General features: G+C 39.9%; 1 protein-coding gene across 9 annotated transcripts in view; it reads left to right on the top strand.

The window, feature by feature from the left end:
• Positions 1-21,084, top strand: part of FHOD3 (formin homology 2 domain containing 3) — a 410,386-nt gene that overhangs the window by 177,926 nt on the left and 211,376 nt on the right. For all 9 annotated transcript variants that reach the window (XM_083826789.1, XM_083826793.1, XM_083826785.1 and 6 more), the window contains exon 4: positions 17,161-17,228. In XM_083826789.1, coding sequence (XP_083682915.1) covers positions 17,161-17,228 — 68 coding nt within the window. The remainder of the gene's footprint in view (positions 1-17,160; positions 17,229-21,084) is intronic.

Here is a 21,084-nt window from a genome sequence, read left to right as displayed (position 1 = left end):
TAGATGCTTTTTTTCCCCTCCTTTTTCAAGCAAACTGGGACTGAGATTGTTGTTGGGAGAATCTAGAAATGTTTATACCCCACTTTCCCTCCTTACCTTAGCCTAACAAATGCACTAGGGGCAAAGGGAAAAAACCCTAACAAAAAATACAGCATTTCTGTTATCTCCCAGGAAATATCTGAAAACTAAAGTTGAAGTGTGTGTGTAGTATTCCTTTTGGATTCAGTCTCACAACAAATATGTTCATATAGGATCATAGAAGCAATGGATGGAATCACAGAATGGTTTGGGTTGGAAGGGACCCTAAAGATCATGTCATTCCAGCCCCCTGCCATGGGCAGGGACACCTCCCACCAGACCAGGTTGCCCAAAGCCCCATCCAGCCTGGCCTTGAACACCTCCAGGGATGGGGCATCCACAGCTTCTCTGGGTAACCTGGTCTAGTGCCTCACCACCCTCTGAGTGAAGAATTTCGTCCTTACATCTGATCTAAATCTCCCCTCTTTTAGTTTAAAGCCATTCCCCCTTGTCCCATCACTCCATCCCCTGACACAGAGTCCCTCCCCAGCTTTTCTGTAGGCCCCTTTAGGTACAGGAAGGCCGCTGTAAGGTCTCCCCAGAGCCTTCTCCAGGCTGAACGACCCCAACTCCCTCAGCCTGTCTTCACAGGAGAGGTGCTCCAGCCCCTTGATCATCTGTGTGGCCTTCTTCTAGACTGCTCATCTTCTTCATCTTTTAGACTTGTTCTAATACATCCATGTCCTTGTGCTGGGGGCCCCAGAGCTGAATGCAGTGCTCCAGGTGGGGCCTCACGAGAGCAGAGCAGAGGGGGAGAATCACCTCCCTCGCCCTGCTGGCCATGTTCCTTTTGGTGCAGTCCAGGACACAGTTGGCTTCTGGGCTGCAAGCACACACTGCTGGCCCACATCAAATTCTTGAAGTAGGAATGGAAAGGGATTTATTTATTTACTTTGAGGTCTGTGCTAACCAATCTGTGCTGTCAAGTGAAAATGTGATGCTGTAGTTCACAACATTGTTTTACACAGTTCTTCAAGGAAAAAAATTATGTAAAATATGAGACAGCCAAACCATGCAAGAAACAGTTGTGGATTTACCAGGAGCAGTCAATGGATCTTGAGTTCTTATAATGTGTATGGTTCTTCTCGAACTACGTTTTTTCAAAATCTGCAAAGCCTATTAAGTACCCTGAAGGGAAGATCTCGTCCTTTAATGTTCTTGCAGATCCTAGCTGTTCACTTGCTTTTAGTTGCATGGTTATATACTTGTCAGTATGATTAATGAGCAATGTTAAGTATGCCAAAAAAAAGAAAAGAGGGGGGAAACAATGAAATATTTTCCTTCAGCAAGAGACAAGAAATGAAAAGGAAATACATTACTTGTGCTCAGTAATCACTGAAAACCAAACAGTTTTTACTTTTCAGTTGCAGGATCTAATTCCAAAATACATTCTCAGTTCACTTGATGCTTATACTAACTGAATTTATGAATTTTATGTTCCAGCTTTCAAAGGTTTGCATTAAGTAACTGAATATGTGTAACGTGGGTGCTGTAGTAAGCACATGATTCAGCTCCACTAAGTGGATAAGGAACTGCAGATTTTTTTGAAGACTCTTCACACAACCATTGAGGTGGCCCCTGGTAGTTGTCCAGTCCCAGTCCAACTCACCTGTTCAGAGCAGGGTCAGTTTGAGCAGGCTGTGCAGGGTATAGTACTGAATACTTCCAAGGATGGAGACTTGACAACCAGTTGATTGTTTTAACTTATATGCGAAGTTATTTTCTTATGTTTGGTTTAGCTGAGCTGATAGGAAACAGGAAAATTGCCTGTTCACTAACAGAAATAGTACCTTTTTGCACATTGTTGTGCAAATTGTTTATGTAAAAGTCATATTGAATCTTTCACAGTATTTCCTCAGTGAAGTCACGAGTGGTACACAAATCCACAAGTGCTTGTGAAAAGTGAACCCGGAGTGACTGTCCAGTGTTCGTTGTGCAACTCTTCCTTGTGTGTTTTGTTAAGATGGTTTTGTGGTTCAAGAATGGTTGCACTTGTACACGATTGTGATAAGAAACCAAAGTTGTGTAATGCTGTGGCTGAAATAGGAGCTGTAGTTTCATGACCTTAATACTTAGCAGTGAATCATTTAGTTTTGTAACTAAGACAAATACCCTTTCTGTGATGTGGGACAGAATTTGCATGACCTAGCCAGGAGGGATCCTCAGTCAAAGTAAAACTTTCCGCATCTTCATGTACATGAGGGATGTTGGCTCATTACTTGTGAACACGAATAGGAAATCTGTGTATTGATCCAACAGACGGAATGACTGGTTAACATTTTTTTTCATGTAACTGGGTGCAAAGTTTATCTTTCCTTTCATCCTTTCAAGACATTTCACTGTCCTCAGAACAAATTCGAAGTTAATATTTCTGTTCAGCTGTTGTTTAGGGCGATCACTGGAACTCACCCAAGCTGGCCCAAAAGAGCATTCTCAAGCTTTAGTTAGAACAGCGACCTATTTTAGAAATGAAGTATCTCTTTTGCAACAAGATCTGCTCCCACTACTGTAATGCATTGCCGCCCATAGCTGTAAGATTTTAGCCTACGCCAGGAAACTGAGAATTATTCAGGTCTTAGCAGCTCTGCGCTGGGTGACTGCCTTTTGCTTCACAGTGAGTTGCTGTCTTTATGTCGTTCGTTGCCTCCCAAGAAATATTACTTACCAGTTATCAGCGGACAGAAGGGGTGGAAGAGAGTGTTGTCGTCGGTGAGTAATGCAAGAGCAGTTGAATCACTTGACTTAGAACTCCTTGAAGAAAGATTGAACAACACACTGATGCATGAATAATTTCTGCATCAGTATCAGTGCCTATATGTCTTTTTCTTGACAGACTTTACAGCCAGTCGTAATCATCATATTTGTGATGTACCACATTTTGGTAATTGGAAATGATGGAGCTGTAGCTAAGAAAGATAGTAAAGTGGAAAAAGGAAAACACAAAGTGTTCTGAAGAGTTCATAGTAGTTTTTCAACTTGCTTACAACTGGTGTTTTGAGGCTACTAATATAATCCTCGAAGGGATTGTTTTGGAAGCCAATGGAAATAGGTGATCTGTATAACTATGTGTGTGCGCATAGATGTATGTGTGCACGTATACTTTAAAAAAGTGGTGGGGGTGAAGCTGGAAAGCTTTGGAGTCAAGCATCTAATCGGTCAGCCTTACATCAGTTCTGGTTTTGTCTGGTGTTTTTGAGGCTCTGAAATGCAGATCAGCAAGTATTTGCTATGACAAATGGGAAGTTTAGGAGGAGGAAAAAGTGCAGTATTTTATTGAACTATTAAATTAGTTTTAAATTTCCATTAGAAATCCCATTGCTGAGAGAAAGACTTGAGAAAAGGCCCATAAACTTTCTAATGGCCTTAAAACTGGAAACATCTGCACAAGTCAGGTGCTGCTCGTTAGGTCTGTTCAGCAGCTGAAGGGATTGAAGTTGAGCTGTGCCGAAGCCAGTGCTGAAAATGGGTTTTAAAGGGAGATGGAACCAGAAGTGAATGGACTATGTGTGTATTTGGGCTCAGGCTGTGGGGACTTTACTATCCCTGTAAGCAGAGCAGAAGAACCAGTGCTGTCACCTTGAGGGCCACTGCAATACTTGTGTTCTCTGTAGGTGTGACAAAAAGTGAGGAAGCAGCACTGAGGGACCTTACATTTTGAGCAAACAAATGCTTTGCACAGCAGGTAATTATATTTATATTACAAATCAAAATTTCCAATCCCCATGGCAATTAAGCTGCTTTTTCTTACCACATGGAGCTTCCTAAAGGGAAACCATTGCCTTTATATGTTTATAATATGTATAAAGAATATATAAAAATATAAATATATATTTGAATATATATAATATTATATACAATTAATGCATGTATACGTGGTGTCTGTATATATTTAGCATGTGTGTATACATAGCTGATATTCTCCTGATTAATTAGGTAAGTAGAGCTAGGGCTTTTTGCAGCCAGTGACTAAATTAATAATGAACAGAGAAAAATGTAGTGTGGATGAATGCTTTCGTGTGGCTTTGGTCAAATTACTTTGAGGTGGAAATAATCAGTGGTTGAGTTAAGTGAGAGGCATGATATATGCTGGAAAACCTCCATCATATGTCAGATCTTTTACAACTGTGATAAATGACTTCAGATAAATAATGCTAACATGTGTTAAACAAGTTCAGGCCAAGTGCAGCACGGTATGGTAAACAGAGATTGCACTTCAGGAATGTTTGAAAATATAAATGGATGATAGATGGTTTTGAAGAGCCCTCTGAGGATAGTGCTTTCTCTGTGGAGGGTAAAAGAAAAATTCTTCTAAAATGCTTCAGAAATAGCTTTTTATTATTATTACTGTTTTTAATAAGTACAGGCGTAGAGGTTTGCTGGTGCTGAAGAAGATTGTTTGGGTTGTTCAGTTGTTAAGGGGTGAGCAGTGTATTTTGTGCCTATTTCAAACCTGCCTGGACCAGCACAGAACCGAACCATATGGGAAGGAAAGCAATAGCTGGAGTGACTTTTCTTTTAAATTATATTTATTAGGAAAATTGTTGATGGGGAGTGAAACCTCACCAGAAAATTAGTTGAAGTGAAGCTAGGAGTGCTGCAGGGTCTGTCACCCTCATGAGGTGGAGAGAGCTGCTTCCCCTTAGGGGAAGCATGGCCTGGGGAGGCATTAGGAGGCTTTTATTTCAGAAAGACAAACCTGTTGATAGAGCTGGTGGGTTCTTTTTTGGTTTGTTTGTTTTAAGAAATCTTCTTCCAAACTGTCATGGTGCGGAAAAAATCTGTATATATGTATGTACATTAGGTTGTAGATGAGCTTGACATTATATCGCTGCTGCGGTAGGGGAAGTTGGATCCTTCTAAGTAACATGCACTAGCTGAGTAAATTGCCATCTATGTGTCTTAAAGCTCATAATATGTAAATTTAAAGGTAAGGATTTTAATTACATTACATTTTCCTTTTACTATCTCTGGCCTATAAGAATGATCCAATGCTTGAACTGGACAAAGAAGTAATAAAAGATATTGCTAGTTCCTTTGTGAAAACCATGTCCCACGTGTTAACAGACAAGCCAAAAAAAAAAAAACACAACTCTCTGTCAATCTAAATTTACAAATATATTGAAGTGTCTCTCTTCAGTTTGCTTGCAAAGAGATGTACGGTTTGTAGTCTGCTGAGGAAGTAATAACATAGCTGATGAGGAAAACAAGAATTTGGAAGTAAAGTTGACTTCATTCCAAAGCTGCATTCTGGTATTTTTCAGTCATGTTTTGATATAGTTTCTCAAGCAATTTTCACTGCTCGTTCTTCTCCGAACTTCAATCCTTGATCTAAAGGGTTTGGAATTTCAGTAGCCAGCATGGTGGTAGCTCAGCAGGTTTGGGGACAGGATTTGAGCATTGCTTGTCCAGCCCTTGGTAGCAGGAGCCGTTTGTCCTCTGCCTCGCCATGTGAGAAGCTTGCTGCTGCGGAGGTTGAAACTCCAGATGTCTGGGCCCAGTGGACAGCAAGAAGCACCATTCTTGCTATATAGACTCAGGGATGCAGGATGCAAACATGTGGTGTGCTGTCATTCCTGAAGTAGCGTGTCTGCCCTGTCCTCTATGAGTGGCAGATGAACACTTGGATATGCATCCCTATATTGACAGGAATCATAGGAGAGAAGGCTCTATCAGGACAGCAGATGGAAAGAGGTCCCATAATCCAAAAACAATGCTGCAGAACTGACCTTCTGTAGCTCTCGGCTTCATGTTATAGTATTGTGGTTTCAGGAGTGTGCAGCTTAAAAGACAACCTCCGGTCTTTGTTTTATCTCCTTTTGGGGGGAGGAGTGGATGGGCAACAAAAGGTGAAATAATTTTCTTTACAGGAGGTTAAACAGAAACCTGTCTGGTATGTAAGCATCTCTGTGCTCATGTGTAGGATCTGCAGGGCTCATGCAAAATTCATTGATTTCCAAATGCAACTGAGAGAAGCATTTAGCATAGAGGTTTTTTATTTGTTATATTTGTCAGTGGAGGTGAAGTGGCTGCTCAGATACTCTTCTTCACGCTTACATCCAACCATGCTGTTGTGGAGACTGGCAGTGCTACACATGTTGTTCCTGGAACACGTGTGGTATTTTTCACCTGTGAAAATGTGGGAGGAACTCCAAAAGTGAAGCTCTCACTTGATGAACATGGTCATTTATCACTAATTTACTTTTTTTTAAATGTGTGTGGCTTTGGGCCCCTCCCTTCATCACAATTGTGGTACATGGGAAGAGGAACGTACCCTGGTTTTACCTCATATTTATAAGCACGTGAAGGGCTGAAATCCTTTCACTGTTTTATCTTTGCAGTCTGCAGTCCATTAGAGAATATGAAGGTGTGTTTCCCTGCTGCCAGAGAAGCCTTTGCATTCACAGCAATCAGTAGTAATTAAAAAAAAAAAAAATCACCCGAGGGAAAACCAATCTGCATAGGAGTAACAGCAAGTGCAGTGCTGCCTCGCAGGTCTGCCAGGTCTGGTGTGTGTAGCTCGGGACCGTCAGCTCCCACATGGTGTTACCTCGCCTGCTGGCGCGCTAAGCTTATCGCAGTGCCTGTGCCACGTTCCTGGGATGCCTCTGCACGTCTCTCGGGCTGCAAGGCACTGTGCGGCGGATGCAACCGCGATGGGCCAGCTGCCAGGTATCCACGTCGGGTGAGATTCCCGCATTGGCACGGATTTAACTGGAGGCCCCCTTCTGCTTATTTCTAAAATCTTACCCATTCCATTCCAGTTTATTCTAGGGGCTTTCTTGTCCATTCAGTTGTCAAAATGGTGCATTTTTCATCTGTCCTAGCAATGCCAGAGCAATGGGAAACTTGCTGACCTTGAACTATTTTGACATCTACTTAAAGTATTTGTGCTACCCTCTGCACATATCTGATGGCTTCTTCATTCCTTTTTCTGTTACAAGTCAGCTTATGTTAACTTAATTTCTGTTAATTTAACTATATCCTTTATGTATACATCCTCTTCCAGGATTTGGGCTTTCATACAGCCTTTCACATAACTTCTCTTTCTCATTTTGATCTGTGTATCTTGAGTATGCCCCATGACTTTACATAATGAGGTGGGTATTGCAGGCAACCAGGTCAGAGAAATCCAGGACAAAATTGCCCTACTGCTGTTAAGAAGAACCGTAAAACACATCAAGATGCATGGAAAAAGACTGGTCAACTTATTTAAGCAGGCCTTTTTCACTAACCTAATGTTTTTTTCTGAGATCATGTCTGCTAGGAATTGTGAGACTTGCTTATGGGATTGTTCTTGGCTGTATGGCTGTGTAATACATAGCAAAATAAAGTCTTGGTTGGTTGAAATGCTCTTCTCCTCTGTACTCAAAATAGGTAAAGCCTAAGTTTGGCCAGTTAAAAATGTTCAACGACTGGCAGAAAGACTGGGAAGTCTCTGAGCATTGGTAATGCAGACTCAGGTATTTCATTAAGTATGCACGATACTATTGCAACTGCTAGTAGTGTTTTGAGAAGCAGCGGCTTTATCGGATTTTTATCATTGCTCCCTGCTGATGCTGTCTCTTTTGAGTGCGTGTCTTACTGTCAGATACTCATCTGATCCATACCTGCTGCCTAAATTTTCAAGCAACCTCTGCTGGGGGTCAAATGCCTGCAGTTAATTAAGAGGCTGCATCCTCAGAGATGTCTAGGCTGGTAAACCCTGATGCACTTCCTGAGGATGGTCTGGGGTCACTGAACACGCTAGTCTTGCAGATATCCTCTGACCTATTTTGGCATGTCTTATGCAACAATAAAACTTGGTCTAAACTTGAAGCTCAGGAGCTCATTCACGTTCTTGGCACCAATCTGTGTTCTCTTTGCACTCAGATGTTTTTGCCTTTTGCCAAGCTGTCAGCACAGATAAGACAGTCATAATTCTAGGCATAGCAGGTGTGTGCCTAAATTTTTTTGGCCCTTTTTTTTTTGATTGGTTGCTATAATTTGCTGGTTGCTGTTTGCCTACTAATACTTGCTGAATATGCAGGGCAGCATGTTGGCACAGCATATTTAAAATGGAATAAACCAGGAAACTCAGATAATGACTAGCATCATGTTATTAAATGCTTGTAATCCAGGAGGCACTGATACGCTTGCTCAAGCATAGGCATACAGTTCAGCAATTCAGAGACCTAGTTGTAAACTGAAACAGAGACTGAAGATTCATCACGACTCACGTTCTTCTATAATTATTCTTTAGCCTCAGATTGGTTACAGTAATCTCTAAAGAAAACAGTACGTTCTTCTATATTATTTTCTGTGCTAGCAGTTTTCCCTGTCTCCATTCACTTGAATTATGTAACCTGTATTTTAGTATAACAAATACTTTCCTACTGTATTACTCTCTAGGGACCAATTCTGCATTAGTAGGGGGATGAACAAGATGACCTCTTAAGTCTCTGCCATCACCACTTTCTGTAATACGGTGCTGTAATATTTGACCTCGTTCCTTAGCCTTTTCCCTTCTGTAACCCTTTGACTCTTACAAAAGAGCAGCCACAGCATTTTTTTTTTTTTGGACGTATGGAAGTGCCCTCCTTTGAAGTTATCAAACTGCAATGCTGTTTCCTGCACTTGAGAATTAAAGAGCATATTAGTGCCTTTGCATTCAAGTGAGGAGGACCTATCTAAATAAATCATCGCAGAGAAATGTGCTGCAGTGCCTGTTCCATAGCTGGAATGAATATGCTGAACAGGCAGAGGATCTTTATTTTGTTAATATGTTGGCAAGGCTGTAACTTTCGAATAAGCCTTTCTAGTGCAGCTTTTTATGTCACGGAAGGAAGGAAGACCTGCTTGAGCAGCCTCTGCTAGCTCAGTACTTGGTTCACAGACCTGCACAGTGTGCTTCACTGCCACTGCTCTGAAGAACCATCTATCCCCCTGTGCTCAAAACGTGTCAGTAGGCATCAGACTGGATGCGAAGTACAACTCGAGGGAATTCAATATTCTAGCTGGCAAAATCAGAAAGGATAAATGTGGGAGGTGTAGTTTGGGAGTGGAAAGAAAAGCTGTGGTGAATTCAAATGATTAGTGAAAGATGCCTTGCTGTCCCTGCTTGTTCATAGCCTTCAGCTTGTAAAGAAGGGCAGATGCTTTTTGTGGCTTTGGCCTGGCAATGAATTCTGAGAACTCTCCAGCTGGCCCAGGAAAGCCAGTTCTATAAAAGATTTTTTTTTTTTCAATGAACAGCCCCTGTATTTTCTTTACCTCTCCAGAGGCAACTAATTCATGAAGCCTGATTTCTTTTTTCCTCCCACTGTTTTTTGTGCAGTTAGTGTGTTGACACTGGGTTTTACTCTTGCATTCTGATTTTTTTTTGTCTTCGTAATTTAAATGTATAATCTGCTGTTATGCTCTTCTGCTGTTGAGCTTTTTTTACTGTCTTCGTCCTTGTTTTTCCACAGCACCAGCAGGAGACAACTGAGACAGCTTTCTGTAGAACTGAGTGGGGAAAATAGTAGTGGAAAGTAAGGGAAAATGCAGTAGCCTGCTTCTGTCAGCCAGCTTCACCCCATTCTCAGCCCACATCAGCTTGTATCTCCTTCTTTGTTATTTATGAGAAATCAGGGCCTTAAAAGGCTAAGTAAGTTAGAAATCAAAATAGCAAAAGGAAGTTTTTACACCATCAGTTTTTAATATTCTCTTATTCGTAGCATGACAAAATGTACAGCTATGGAGAGTACCAGACTCCAGACCTGTAACCTGCAGGATCCAGAAGAAAACTAAGGTTGCCTCTTGCACTTTACTGTGTAAATTATTAATGTGTTTTAGCTTTTCCTTTTAGTGTAAATCACTGGCGTTTGGTTGTTGTAGTGTGTATGGACAGTGTGATAAATATTCTTCCTAGTTCCATGTGGATGGGGCTACAAGAGCAGAGGAACAGTGGTTTACAGCTTTGTGAAAGAAATTTTGGATAGAGGTTTATCTGTTGCTTCATGTCTCTGTTCTTCATCCTCAGGGTCCTCACTTTTTTTTCCTCAGTCCTCTGGAGTTTTCTTGTTTACTCCTTTTTCCCCAGATGATTGAATTTCATTTCACAACCCTTGGTAATATAGGAGCAGGAACCCAGGTACACTTAGTTTGGAGGACACTGGCACCAAGAGGAGCGGATACACTTTGAATTCAGTGACAAATATGTAAGCTTTCTTATGCTGATAGCTTTACGTTAATTCACTTGTGATAGAAAGTAGTTCTTCTGGTGCTTCAGAGAAACATTCAAAAAACATCAGCTGAAAGCCTTCCTCCCCAAATGAGGTCTGTCCTATATTCTCTCCATGTGGAAATGCAATGGGTGGTTGTTGCCAGTGGCTTCTTGCAGCAGAAGGAAAGCATGCCTAAGAGGTAGGAAACCCCTGAAGTGTTAGTGTATAGAGTTGCTCTGACATCCTGGTGGTACTGGGTATCTGTCACTCCCAGCAGAGGTCCCACTTGTCTCCCAAGAGGTCCCAGAGGTTCTCCCAAGCCAATGGGCTACCCTGTATTTACAGATGCCTTCTTTCCGCAAGTGGCTTGTGGCACCCACTTCTTTAAGCCTCTGTCTTCAGGGTATGGGGCAGGACAGGATGTCTGAGGCTGTTTTGTGACTCTCTCCTCCCACTTCCCACCTGTGGACCCTTCACAGAGAAAAGGAACAAGGATGCAGGCTCACAGCATGCTCCTCTCATATGCATTTGCAACAGGAACCTCCCCTCACAAAGGATCCCCCTCTTGGGGTGGGGGCAGAGGACCTCATGCTGAGGAGAGGGGCTGTCCCAGCTAATTAGCTAAGCAGCTGTGCTGTCTCTAAATGAAAACGAGCTGAAATGGATTTTGTCCTCTTTGTGAGGCTGGGTGGCATTCCTCACGAGGCAGCAAGGAAATTCCTCGGGCTCGGTCAGCGCTGACGGTAAGGTGGGCTCACGCTCCTGCTGCCAAGCTTAGCATGAGTTGTGCTCAGCCCGTTGCTTTTCATCAGGTCGTACTTTATTGTGGAAAAACCTTTTTTCCTTGCTAAGTGTTCGGCATTTGTCCCTGGATTAGTGGGAGAATATGTAGTTTGAGATTGTGTGACACTGAGCACTCATGAATACATAACCATCTATTTGTACATAGAAAATAAGATCAGATTCAGAAAGGGAAAAAAAAAAAAACACAAAGATTTGTAATGTGCGAAACGAAGTGATCTCAGCAGAAGGACCAATTATGTTAATTTATTAGTGGGCAATCTGCCTATGAATGAATCCCCTCACGGTGTATTTTCTAGGGGATCCAAGAGTAAAAGGAGAATGTATTGTCTTGGCAGCAAATTTATTACTAGCTTTTGTGGACAAAAACAGAACAGAGAGACTCTTCTTGGCATAGGACCAGGTCTTTTCTTAGGGTATTGCTTGAATTTGTTTGACGTACAGTGAAAGAATGTCACACTGCACTAATTACTTTTAAATACAGTCATTCTATAGATCCATAGCCCTATACATAGCCATGGGCCCACTCGAGTAATGCGGTGAGGTCTGTCAGGCTGTTCCATGAAGCCAGCTTTTGGGATGGGATACCTATCTTTTAGCTTTGCTACTCAGTTTTTTATCCAATTCTCTGTAATTTCTTGGTGTAAATTCATTCAGATAGAGTAACACCCATTTAAAGTTGTAGTAACTTAGTAATAAATTTGGCGGTGTGGTACTTGGCATTTACAGAAAATAGTTTTTTCTATTTTGTTAAACAATTTTGTTTTTTCTTTTCGCCTCTTGCTGCCCCACCCCACATCAGTGCTGGTGGAAAACTACCCGGTTGATTTAAATTCTAAAAGAGAGAAACTATTACTTCCTTGTAGTGAGCACTTTTGTTTAAAGTGTTTTATTCATTGTTTCAGGGAGGCAAAATGAGATTTGAGTTTCTAAACAGTAGCCAGTTTGCTAGAGGAAGACAGAATATTACTGCTTCTGTTCCATGCAAGGACTTCAGCAATGAATGGCAGGAAGTGTTTAAAATGCCTTTTAATTAGATCTGCACCAGGTACCCTGCTAATGTAATCAAATGTAGAGTTAATCTTCCTTTTATGTTTTTGTAAGGAAAGGAGCTTCGTCTTGAAATTATCGTTTAAAGAAAAGAGGCATAGATGGGAGATGTGGAGGTCATTCAGGCAGCAGCAAGTGAAGCAGAGCAACTCCCATTTGTGCTCAGCCAGATGTTTGCGAGCCTTTGCCAATAGCTCAAAAGGCTGATGCTACATAAATTACTATATCCCAGGGACTAATTCAATGGGTGTGATGGAAGAGGAAGGGAGGAGAATGGTACCCTGTCGGTCAGAGGTCAGGTGTAACACATGAAACTGAACCAGGCAATATTCAGCCAGTTCTCTTGTTTTTGTTTTTATTTTTAATTGTGGATTGAAAACAGTTATTTTCACAATGAAAGTACTGAGTTCTCTTCCACATTCTTCAATAATTTAAAGGCCAGATACTACTTTCTTAAAATCCCACTTCCCATGTAGTCAAAGAAGTTGAATTCTCCATGAAACTTGAGCCTCTGACAGTCATTTCTGAAAATATATAGTCACCTTTGAAAGCTACCGGTGATCTGATAAAACAAAGATCTATAAAGTCTTTTCTTGCTTTCTGAAAAGATGCCAATTGCAGACTCCACTGCCTCACGTCCAGCATCAAGTTTGTACAAAATTCATCTAGAGAAATCCTTTTTCACCTACCGTGTGTTGTTTTTCTTTCCTCTCTAGGAGAGTTATTTTTACAGAAGTAAAAGTAAACAAATAAAAAGCTAGGGTAATAAATAATGGTTTTCTTTTAGAGCATAAAGCATGTTCTCCAAGTGCTGTTATTGCAAAAAAAAAAAAAAAAAAAGGTACTTCTAGCTTGTTGCCTCTTGTGTACGTGTTTATATCACCAGTTCAGTTATGTTTAACATCTGCTTGTGGAAAGAGGTGGTGAGCAAAGACTGTCATTGTCAAGAAAATACACCTTGTCCATATGGTGCAAAGGATAATTTAACAAATGTGACTCTTGCATGTTACAGAAAGGCAAATAAAAACGAAGCTTATACCAGTACTTCTTTTTCTGTCAGGTGGTTTCAGAAGAGTTTACTCTGATTTTGAATGTTTGAGGATGGCAGTGCTGATGCTTTTTGGTTTCTCAGGATGTCCTGCAGGCTACAAGTAAAAAGCAGGCTTTCAAGGTTAATGAAGTACCAATTTTAGCATCACAGTCAGTATTGTTCGATCAGTGGGAAGCTGCCATGGAGGGACAGAGTGCCTTTTCTTTCATAAAATAAAGAAATAAGCAGTGCCCTCTAGTGTTAGCTGCCATCAGAGGAAACCACCAGGAGACTTCTATCATCTAGATAACAGCAATTAAACCTTTTTCACAGACATAGATGCCACTCTTTCCTTTCTTCTTGACGACTGTTCAAGAAAGAAAAGCAATAGCACAGCTTATTGTGACATAACTTTCAGAAATGTGATCATTTATAGCTAGGTAGATGCAGTCAGATACCCCAGACTCACTGATGTAACTTATCTTTTCCAATCTTGAATTGTGTGAGTGTAGTATCTTTGAGTCCATACTTGAGCTGTGTAAAGATAAGAGGTTTTGTGGTGTGGGTGTGTTTTTGTTTTGTGGGTGTTTTTTTACAAAAGGGCCAGAGGGTCATTATGTTTTAGGGAAAGGTGTAGTGGCACATAATCCTGCCTGAAGTTCAGAGGTTCAATTTCTGTGTAATGCAGGCTGGATACAAGTATTCAAGCTTGCATACAACACATTTATACAACTCAGTTGGGTTTTATGGGCTGTCCTTGGTCACTTTTTGGTTCTGTTAACTGCAGCAGTGTGTAGTCCTGCTTCACAGCCATTTGTTTCAGTTTAAGAAGCCTCTGTCAGGGATGTATCTGTGGTCACCTCTGTACTTTAAAGTGGAAAGCTACTTCTCAGTCTCTTGAAAAAGAGCAATGCTTTAAATTTCTAAGGTAAAACAGCCAGCATTAAAAAAACATTTGCTATCTGCTTTCTCTGGTTTCTGAATCACCTTCAGTGTGAAAACATTGTAAGGAAACGTGCCTTTCCATCTCTGTTTTAATTTGTTTTTCTACCACAGCAAGAGGCCCTACTGGTTATTTTTGCCTTTCGTATTCTGCTCGTGTGTTTTGATAGCTTTGGTTCCAGTCTGGGCCTTTTGGTACCAGGCTGGAGGCCCCTGTGGTGTTAGGTCACTGTTGGCAAATGGGAATCCCTTAAGGCCCAAAAGCTTTTTACCAAGTGCCCTGGAGCTTTCATCTGGTAAACGCACTTAGGGTTTTCTGATGTACAGCACAGAGAAACAGAATAAAGCTTGTAGAAAGCAGCCCATGACAGACTTCCTTACCTGGGCTTTCCTGCCCAGGCCAAGGTTCACCCTGGACTGGAGTTCTCTAAACCAAATCATCTTCTCATGGAGCATAGCTCAGAGGGGCAACTGTTTCGCTTACCCCCTTGGGTCACGCTCTGTGAATGTTTCTGGTGGCCACCAGCAGTATCAGAAGTCATTCATACTGCCCTAGAGTAAGAATATCGGGTGAAATGGTGAGAAACTTGAGTTTCTGAGCTGATTCAACAAGATGAGCTCAATGTGAGGAGGGAACTGTGTACATTTGTTGTCTCTGTGTAGATAGCTGTGCCCCTGTAATAAATGTTTGAAATGAGACAACTTACCTGCACTGTTGCTCCTCAAAATGTGTGTCAGACTAGCTCAAGTGTCTGGGCTATGCGCTGCTGTCTTGTTGCCACTGCTGTTAAAAAATGTGATGCCTCTAGTAGGTATTGATCCTTCGGCTCTAATGATAGGCCCTATTACGGACTGCATTCTGTAATTTGTCGTCTTTGCTGCGTATGAGGAGGGATAGCATTGTTTGTGGTGATTGCCAAGGATGATGTTATATTCTGTGAAAAGACCAACAGAAAAAATGTTCGGCATTGTTCCTCTGAGATGTACCAAAAATCTGCATGCACCAATGAAAGCAACTGGTGTTATAGGATCATAACAATAGTTTGTTAGTACTTTACCCCAGGCTGGGATGATGATTGTTCCTGTTAAAACAAAAAACAACAACAACAAAAAAAACACAGATGGCATTTGTTAGAAAGTTGATATTTATGTACAAAGTTGCCAGCACTTTAAGAAATGGTGCCTCTCTTAATTAAGATGATAATGTGCTGCCTTGTTTGGAGAGACTCAGCTTGTAATGATGCTGAATTATGAATAGAGGGGAATTAGTAATAACAAATGCCAGATGGAGGTATCTTTCAAAGAGGAATATTTTGTGTTATATGGCATGTAAAGTTGACAGAGCAGGTCTTTAAAAGGCCTTTATTATTCTTTAAGTTTTTCTGACAAAATTACTCTTTATCCTGCCAAGAAGTGTAGTTTCACATGCCTGTGTGTTTTTAAGCTAGAGTAATTAAAGTATGCCTCTAAATTTATGGCTTCAAGTGAAATCCATTCCTCCAATGTTTTGTCAGGAATCTATAAACAGTGCAAGGAAGGAGACAACTTACAACAACAATAGTTTTGCCAATTCTACACGTTTTGCCTTTGAAATCAAAGGCAATTAGGGATGAACAAAACTACTTTCAAAGTTTAGCAAACAAAAGTGTAAGCTCTGCTGAAGTTTTATTTCACTTTTTTTCTTGGTTGAAGATGACTGTTGGGAATAAGGAATGTTTCTCTAAAATTAAAATCTGCCTTCTTTAATTGAAATTGAAAATGATTACTGAGTTATAAATGCATTAAACCCTTGAATGCTGGGCTTCTTTTTTTGTAACTTCTTGAGTGAGAGAATTTAATTTTATTTTGTAGTGTAAATTAGTGATTAAAAGAGAAATAGGTGTGGGAAAGCAAGAGAGAACTCATATTTTAAAATGTTATCTTCTCATATGAATATTCCCACTCCACAGGCACGCCCACATTGATCTCATGACCTGCCAAGTCCACTGTTACTGCCTATTGCAGAGCAGGTCCTTGTCAGATGGTCTGTGAGTCAAGAGAAGTGTGTCACAGCAGGTGGCCACAAAGATTAGGTTTTTGTTTGTAATTGACCTCAGATTGCATCTGTGTAATAAAATTCAACATGGTGAAATTTAAGATTGTATAAAGGAGATTCTATAAAGGCTGTTGCCTGTGTAGTAGGCTAAAAAGACTCAAAGAGCCGTATGTTCTTCTCCATCCATCCACAGAATTACAAAACAATTCCAAACACACAGCAATGAACTTGAGACATATGATACAAGAGTTCTTCCAAAGGCACAGATGTTGTGTTAGGATACAGAATGATAGCAAAGGAGTTCCTTTTGTCTACTTAAAATTATTTCTATGAGTATGCACTAATAGGGGAATAAATGAAGGCAGATATATTTCAATACTGGATGATGTAAAGAAGACTTCTGCTTCATTTAGGAAAAAGATCAAGATCAGTTTTCATGAGAATAAAACGCTGTTTTGAATTATGCTTAGAACAGACTGTCCGTCTATTTCTGGTATTAACGTTCATTGCCATTGTAGAATGGAATTAACAATAGAAAGATGAGAACACACGAAAAGAATGTCTAGAAGGAAGGCAGTCAAGGATGGGATTCAGTGGCTCTAGTTTTGATAACAAAAGCAAAGACTGCTCTGAGTTATATGTTTTGATACTAATCTAGTATTTCAATAAACCCTAAGTTTGCTTTAATGCAAGAATTTGATTATTTCTAGGCATTTTTGAAAACTCCTTACAGCATAGTTTCTTGCTGATCTAGTTGAAGCTATAGTGAATTTACCTGGGAGATGCCATCTGAAGATATGGACAACTAAACCCAGTTTTTACTTGTGTTTTTGATAAGTGAATACTATATATATAGATAGATACATCTGTCTATCTAAATATACATTAAAAAAAGAATGTTGCTTAATTTGACAGAACTCTACCTAATGGAACATTGGAGCACTAGCCATCAACTCTTCTGAAATCTGTACTACTATTTTCTTTTTGGTGTTGTCAGTTTGGTTAATATTGAACTTCCTTCTGGTTGTCTTTTTTTCCAGAAAAACTTTACAACTCCAATGGACGGGAGCTGAGACGGGCACTTTTCTCATTGAAACAAATATTCCAGGTGAGCAAATTCTGGCTCTCCATTTTGCAATTTGAATATGACTTCAATTTCTCTCTCTCTCATGCGGAATAACTTACTGTTTCTGGTAAAAGGGAGAATTTTAGGACTTCATTTGTAATGTGTGAGTATCTAATTGCTTCTTAGGGCCTTTTTTCTTTGTGTTTTTCATTTCTGTTCCTTCAGTCTGTCAAAAGGCAGGACCAGATGCAAAGTAACAGCAGACATAGTGGTTGGAACCTGACAGAAGAGAGAAGAAAATTTGAACTCTTGCATGGAAACTTACACTGCTCGTTTGGACAATGGCATAGTTTTGCATTGGGAAGAGTGGAAGAGGGGCAGAGGGGGGATGGATGTGAAAAGAGGAGCTAGGAATCTATAAACTGGTGTGGTGGCTCACTGTTGGGCTAATTTCCATCTATAGACGTATTGTTGACAGATACACTAGGTTGAAGCCATGCCAAAACCTGAGAAAAGGATGCAAGAAACACTGGACATTTCTGATGAGGAACCAAAATGTAGTGGTAAAGCTCTGAAGATGTTAGAACTTAGATTTAGGTTAGAATTACTTATTTATGGGTTAGCCCCGAGGATTCTTTGGTCACAACTAACACCCTTCAGCTCCACAATCAACTTAATTTTAAGGAAAGGCATGGATTTGAATGTGTGTTCATTTTGGAGTAGACCTGGAAGCAGCAGGATTGTTTGGGTCCTGCAGAGAAGGAGCTAATGTGATAGATAAGTGGTGTGAGTGATATAGAAACAAACTGGATAAAAAGCTCAGATTTCAGATTGGTTTTCCTGGCTAGGGAAATCACCTTGGAAAAGATACAGGGCCAAAAGGAAACCGTTGTTGGAGGAACAAGTCAGGAAGATGAAAAATAGGTGAAAACCAGAGCATACTTCAGAAGTGATTCTAAAATGGAATTCAGGATGACACATTCTGTCTTGATCAGTAAATATAAATGAAATCAATAAGAAAAACACCTGTCCTCCTTTACTAATGGATCCATATGGAGGATGACAACCTTCCATATGTTATTCAGTGCAATGGTAGGTGCAAGTCTGTGAAATAGCTGCAAGGGTTTCAAGCTGTTAGTTTAGCAATTTTTATTTTGTTTTAAATAAACATTTGTTCCAGGGAGAAAAACATTGCAATTCTGCAGTCTTAGAATTCTGAAGTTTTCCAAAATACGCAATTTATTTTTTAAAAATTTCAAGGTAAAGCATTCAGAACTTAGTAAATGCCAGGATGAAGATTTTTCTGAGTACAGGAATAGCTGATAAAGGGTGGTTCATTTCACAGAGAACTTTGTAGTTGAAATCATTTGTTTTTCTGGGTCAGAACAAAGCTTTTGAATTTTGAAACTTTTGGAAAGGAAAGGAATTCCAGTTCCCAAACAGGTCTGATCATCTTGTAGTCAACTGATTGGGAAAAATGTTGTCTCTTCAAGGCATTCCCAGGGAAAGGCTGTTTAAGAATTGTGATGATGCAAATTGGTTTTGCCTGTGAGACTGCCAAGTAGGTGGACTGTTTGCTTAGAGGAAATCAGGCAGCTTTTCAAGAGTCTTCTTTGGCTGCTTTTCTTTTGGTTCACCTTTGGAGAAATATTTGTATTTCTATCAATTTACGTATTTCTTACATTAATCTGAGCATTCAGACACACTTAACTGTGAGTGCTAAGCCTTTTTCTTCCCATCCATGCATCATCTCTCACACCTCCCATCAAAAGGTTTCCCAGTTTGGATGTTTTCTCTTCCATGTAGGTTCTTTGAAGTTTAGTATGTATTTCTGAGTACCTAGCGTGCAGTGCTCTCAGTGGACCCACCAGTAAGATAAGTCTTCCAGCTTGTCAGCTGTTTTCATGGAGATGTTGTAAATATTTATCCATCTAGTAAATTTAATTGCAGTGGGTTGAAGAGTAATAAGAGGAAACGGAAAAGAGAGGCACATAAATACTATCTGTGAATGAACTGTGGTTCTGTGGGAGACGGGAATAGTAGAACTGTGGTGGTGCATTTGAAGACTTTATCATAATCTAATCATAAAAGTTGCATAGGTAACTGATGTTATCCTCATGTTTCCTGGCTTTTAATTTAATTCCTGGCAAGTCAGCAGTACTCTCTCAACATTTTAGTTATTACAAATAGATGATCAGACTTTGTTTGAGATGCATTGCCTGCCTAGTATTAAAGAATTAAGTTCAAATCTAGATCATTGGAAATGCACCAGGAGTGAATTTAGTTTTCAGGTTGTCTGTCTTACAGTTTCAAAACATAACTCTCCTTGAATAATTTGACCTCCCTGCTTCCTAATGTATATGATACAGAAAGGAAGTTGGGAATTATCTGTTAGCACATTAAGTAGCTACTTCTAGTAGAGCTGTGGCCATTCATCGAATGAAGGCACACTTTGAAGATCTTTGTATACTCTCAGACTACAGGTTCTCATTAGTGAAGAACGGATAAATCTTCCTCAGGCTGCAGAGTATTCATGCCATATGCTCAAGTATTTGAGGTGGTGTACTTAATGCTGGAAAATGAAATGCTGCATGATGTAAGCTTCATTTTACCTGTCAGCTTTGCTGTCATTAATAGTTAGCAGCATTGCTAAAGGCACCATTCAAGTTTGATTTTGGTTTATCTCAGAATAAACCATGAGAGAGAATAAGATAACTTTTGTATGTTTTAGAAAAATAAGCTATTTTTTAGTGAAGAAAAGTACAAGTTAACAAAAAAAATTATAGACCAAACACTATTGTCCAAGTGGTCATACCCAATTTCTCTTTTCATCTATGACATTAAATGAAATTACCATTAGAAATCTATTTTTTTCAAAATAAGCATGTTTGATTTTGTATCTCATTGTATTTAGTGTATTAAATTTATCAGCATTATGTTGTTGCAGAAATAAAATGTTGACTTCAAAACTAGTCTTTATTTTTATTTTAACAACTCTTAGAAAGTTATGGAGACTTCATTATATCTTTAAGTGCCAAGACTGTTCGTAACACCATGTTTTTATAATCATTTCATCAGAGCTGAGTTAATTTGGCACAGTTCTGTGTCAGTATCATTTTTTAATTTAAAGAGCTTCAAGGTAGTGTGCAGTCGCTTATTTGCATTAAGTGGGAACCAGACCAAGTTTTACATCAAATACGAATTCCAAATAGTCAGAGCTCTTGGTTTTTCACGCAAGGCTTCAGCGAAGCTTAGCAATGTTTGGCAAAAGTAGTGTCTTTGTTTCAGATTTGAAATGAAAGATTCATTTGGCAAGTACAAACATGGAATTTGTTTGGTTTCTTATGGTGGGCTGTTTCTGGCAAAATGATAAAGGATATAAGAAGCATTTTGCTTTAACAGCAATGTCATTTGATTGTTGTAATTCACTCTGAAGGGTTAATATAGTCATTGCCATGATCTCTTGCTGGACTATACTACAGTATTATTCTTTGGATTTACCAGTACTCTTTTCAACAAAAAAAAAAGCTGATGGAGCAAAGAAAGTAATATTTGTACTGTGGAAGCACTTGACCTTAAAATAACTGTGTGCGTGTGTGTGTATATACACACGTGCATATACCCATACAGATATAATTGACAATCTGTTGGATTGCAGTTTAACTCTCTCTTAATGTATTTTCTGAAAGATTTCTGTGGTGTTTTAAGTATTGGTTCTTGAGGTCATTAGAGACTTGTGAATTTTTGTGCAAAGTGCTAAAAGGCTCAGGGGAGACCTTATTGCCCTCTACAGCTACCTGAAAGGAAGGCATGGGTAGCTGGGGGTCAGCCTCTTCTCACAGGTAACTAGTGATAGGACTGGAGGGAATGGCCTCAAGTTGTGCCAGAGGTGATTTAG

Source organism: Anser anser (assembly GCF_964211835.1).
Source record: "Anser anser genome assembly, chromosome: 2".
Classification (NCBI taxonomy): domain Eukaryota; kingdom Metazoa; phylum Chordata; class Aves; order Anseriformes; family Anatidae; genus Anser; species Anser anser.
This window is presented reverse-complemented; position numbering and strand designations above follow the sequence as displayed.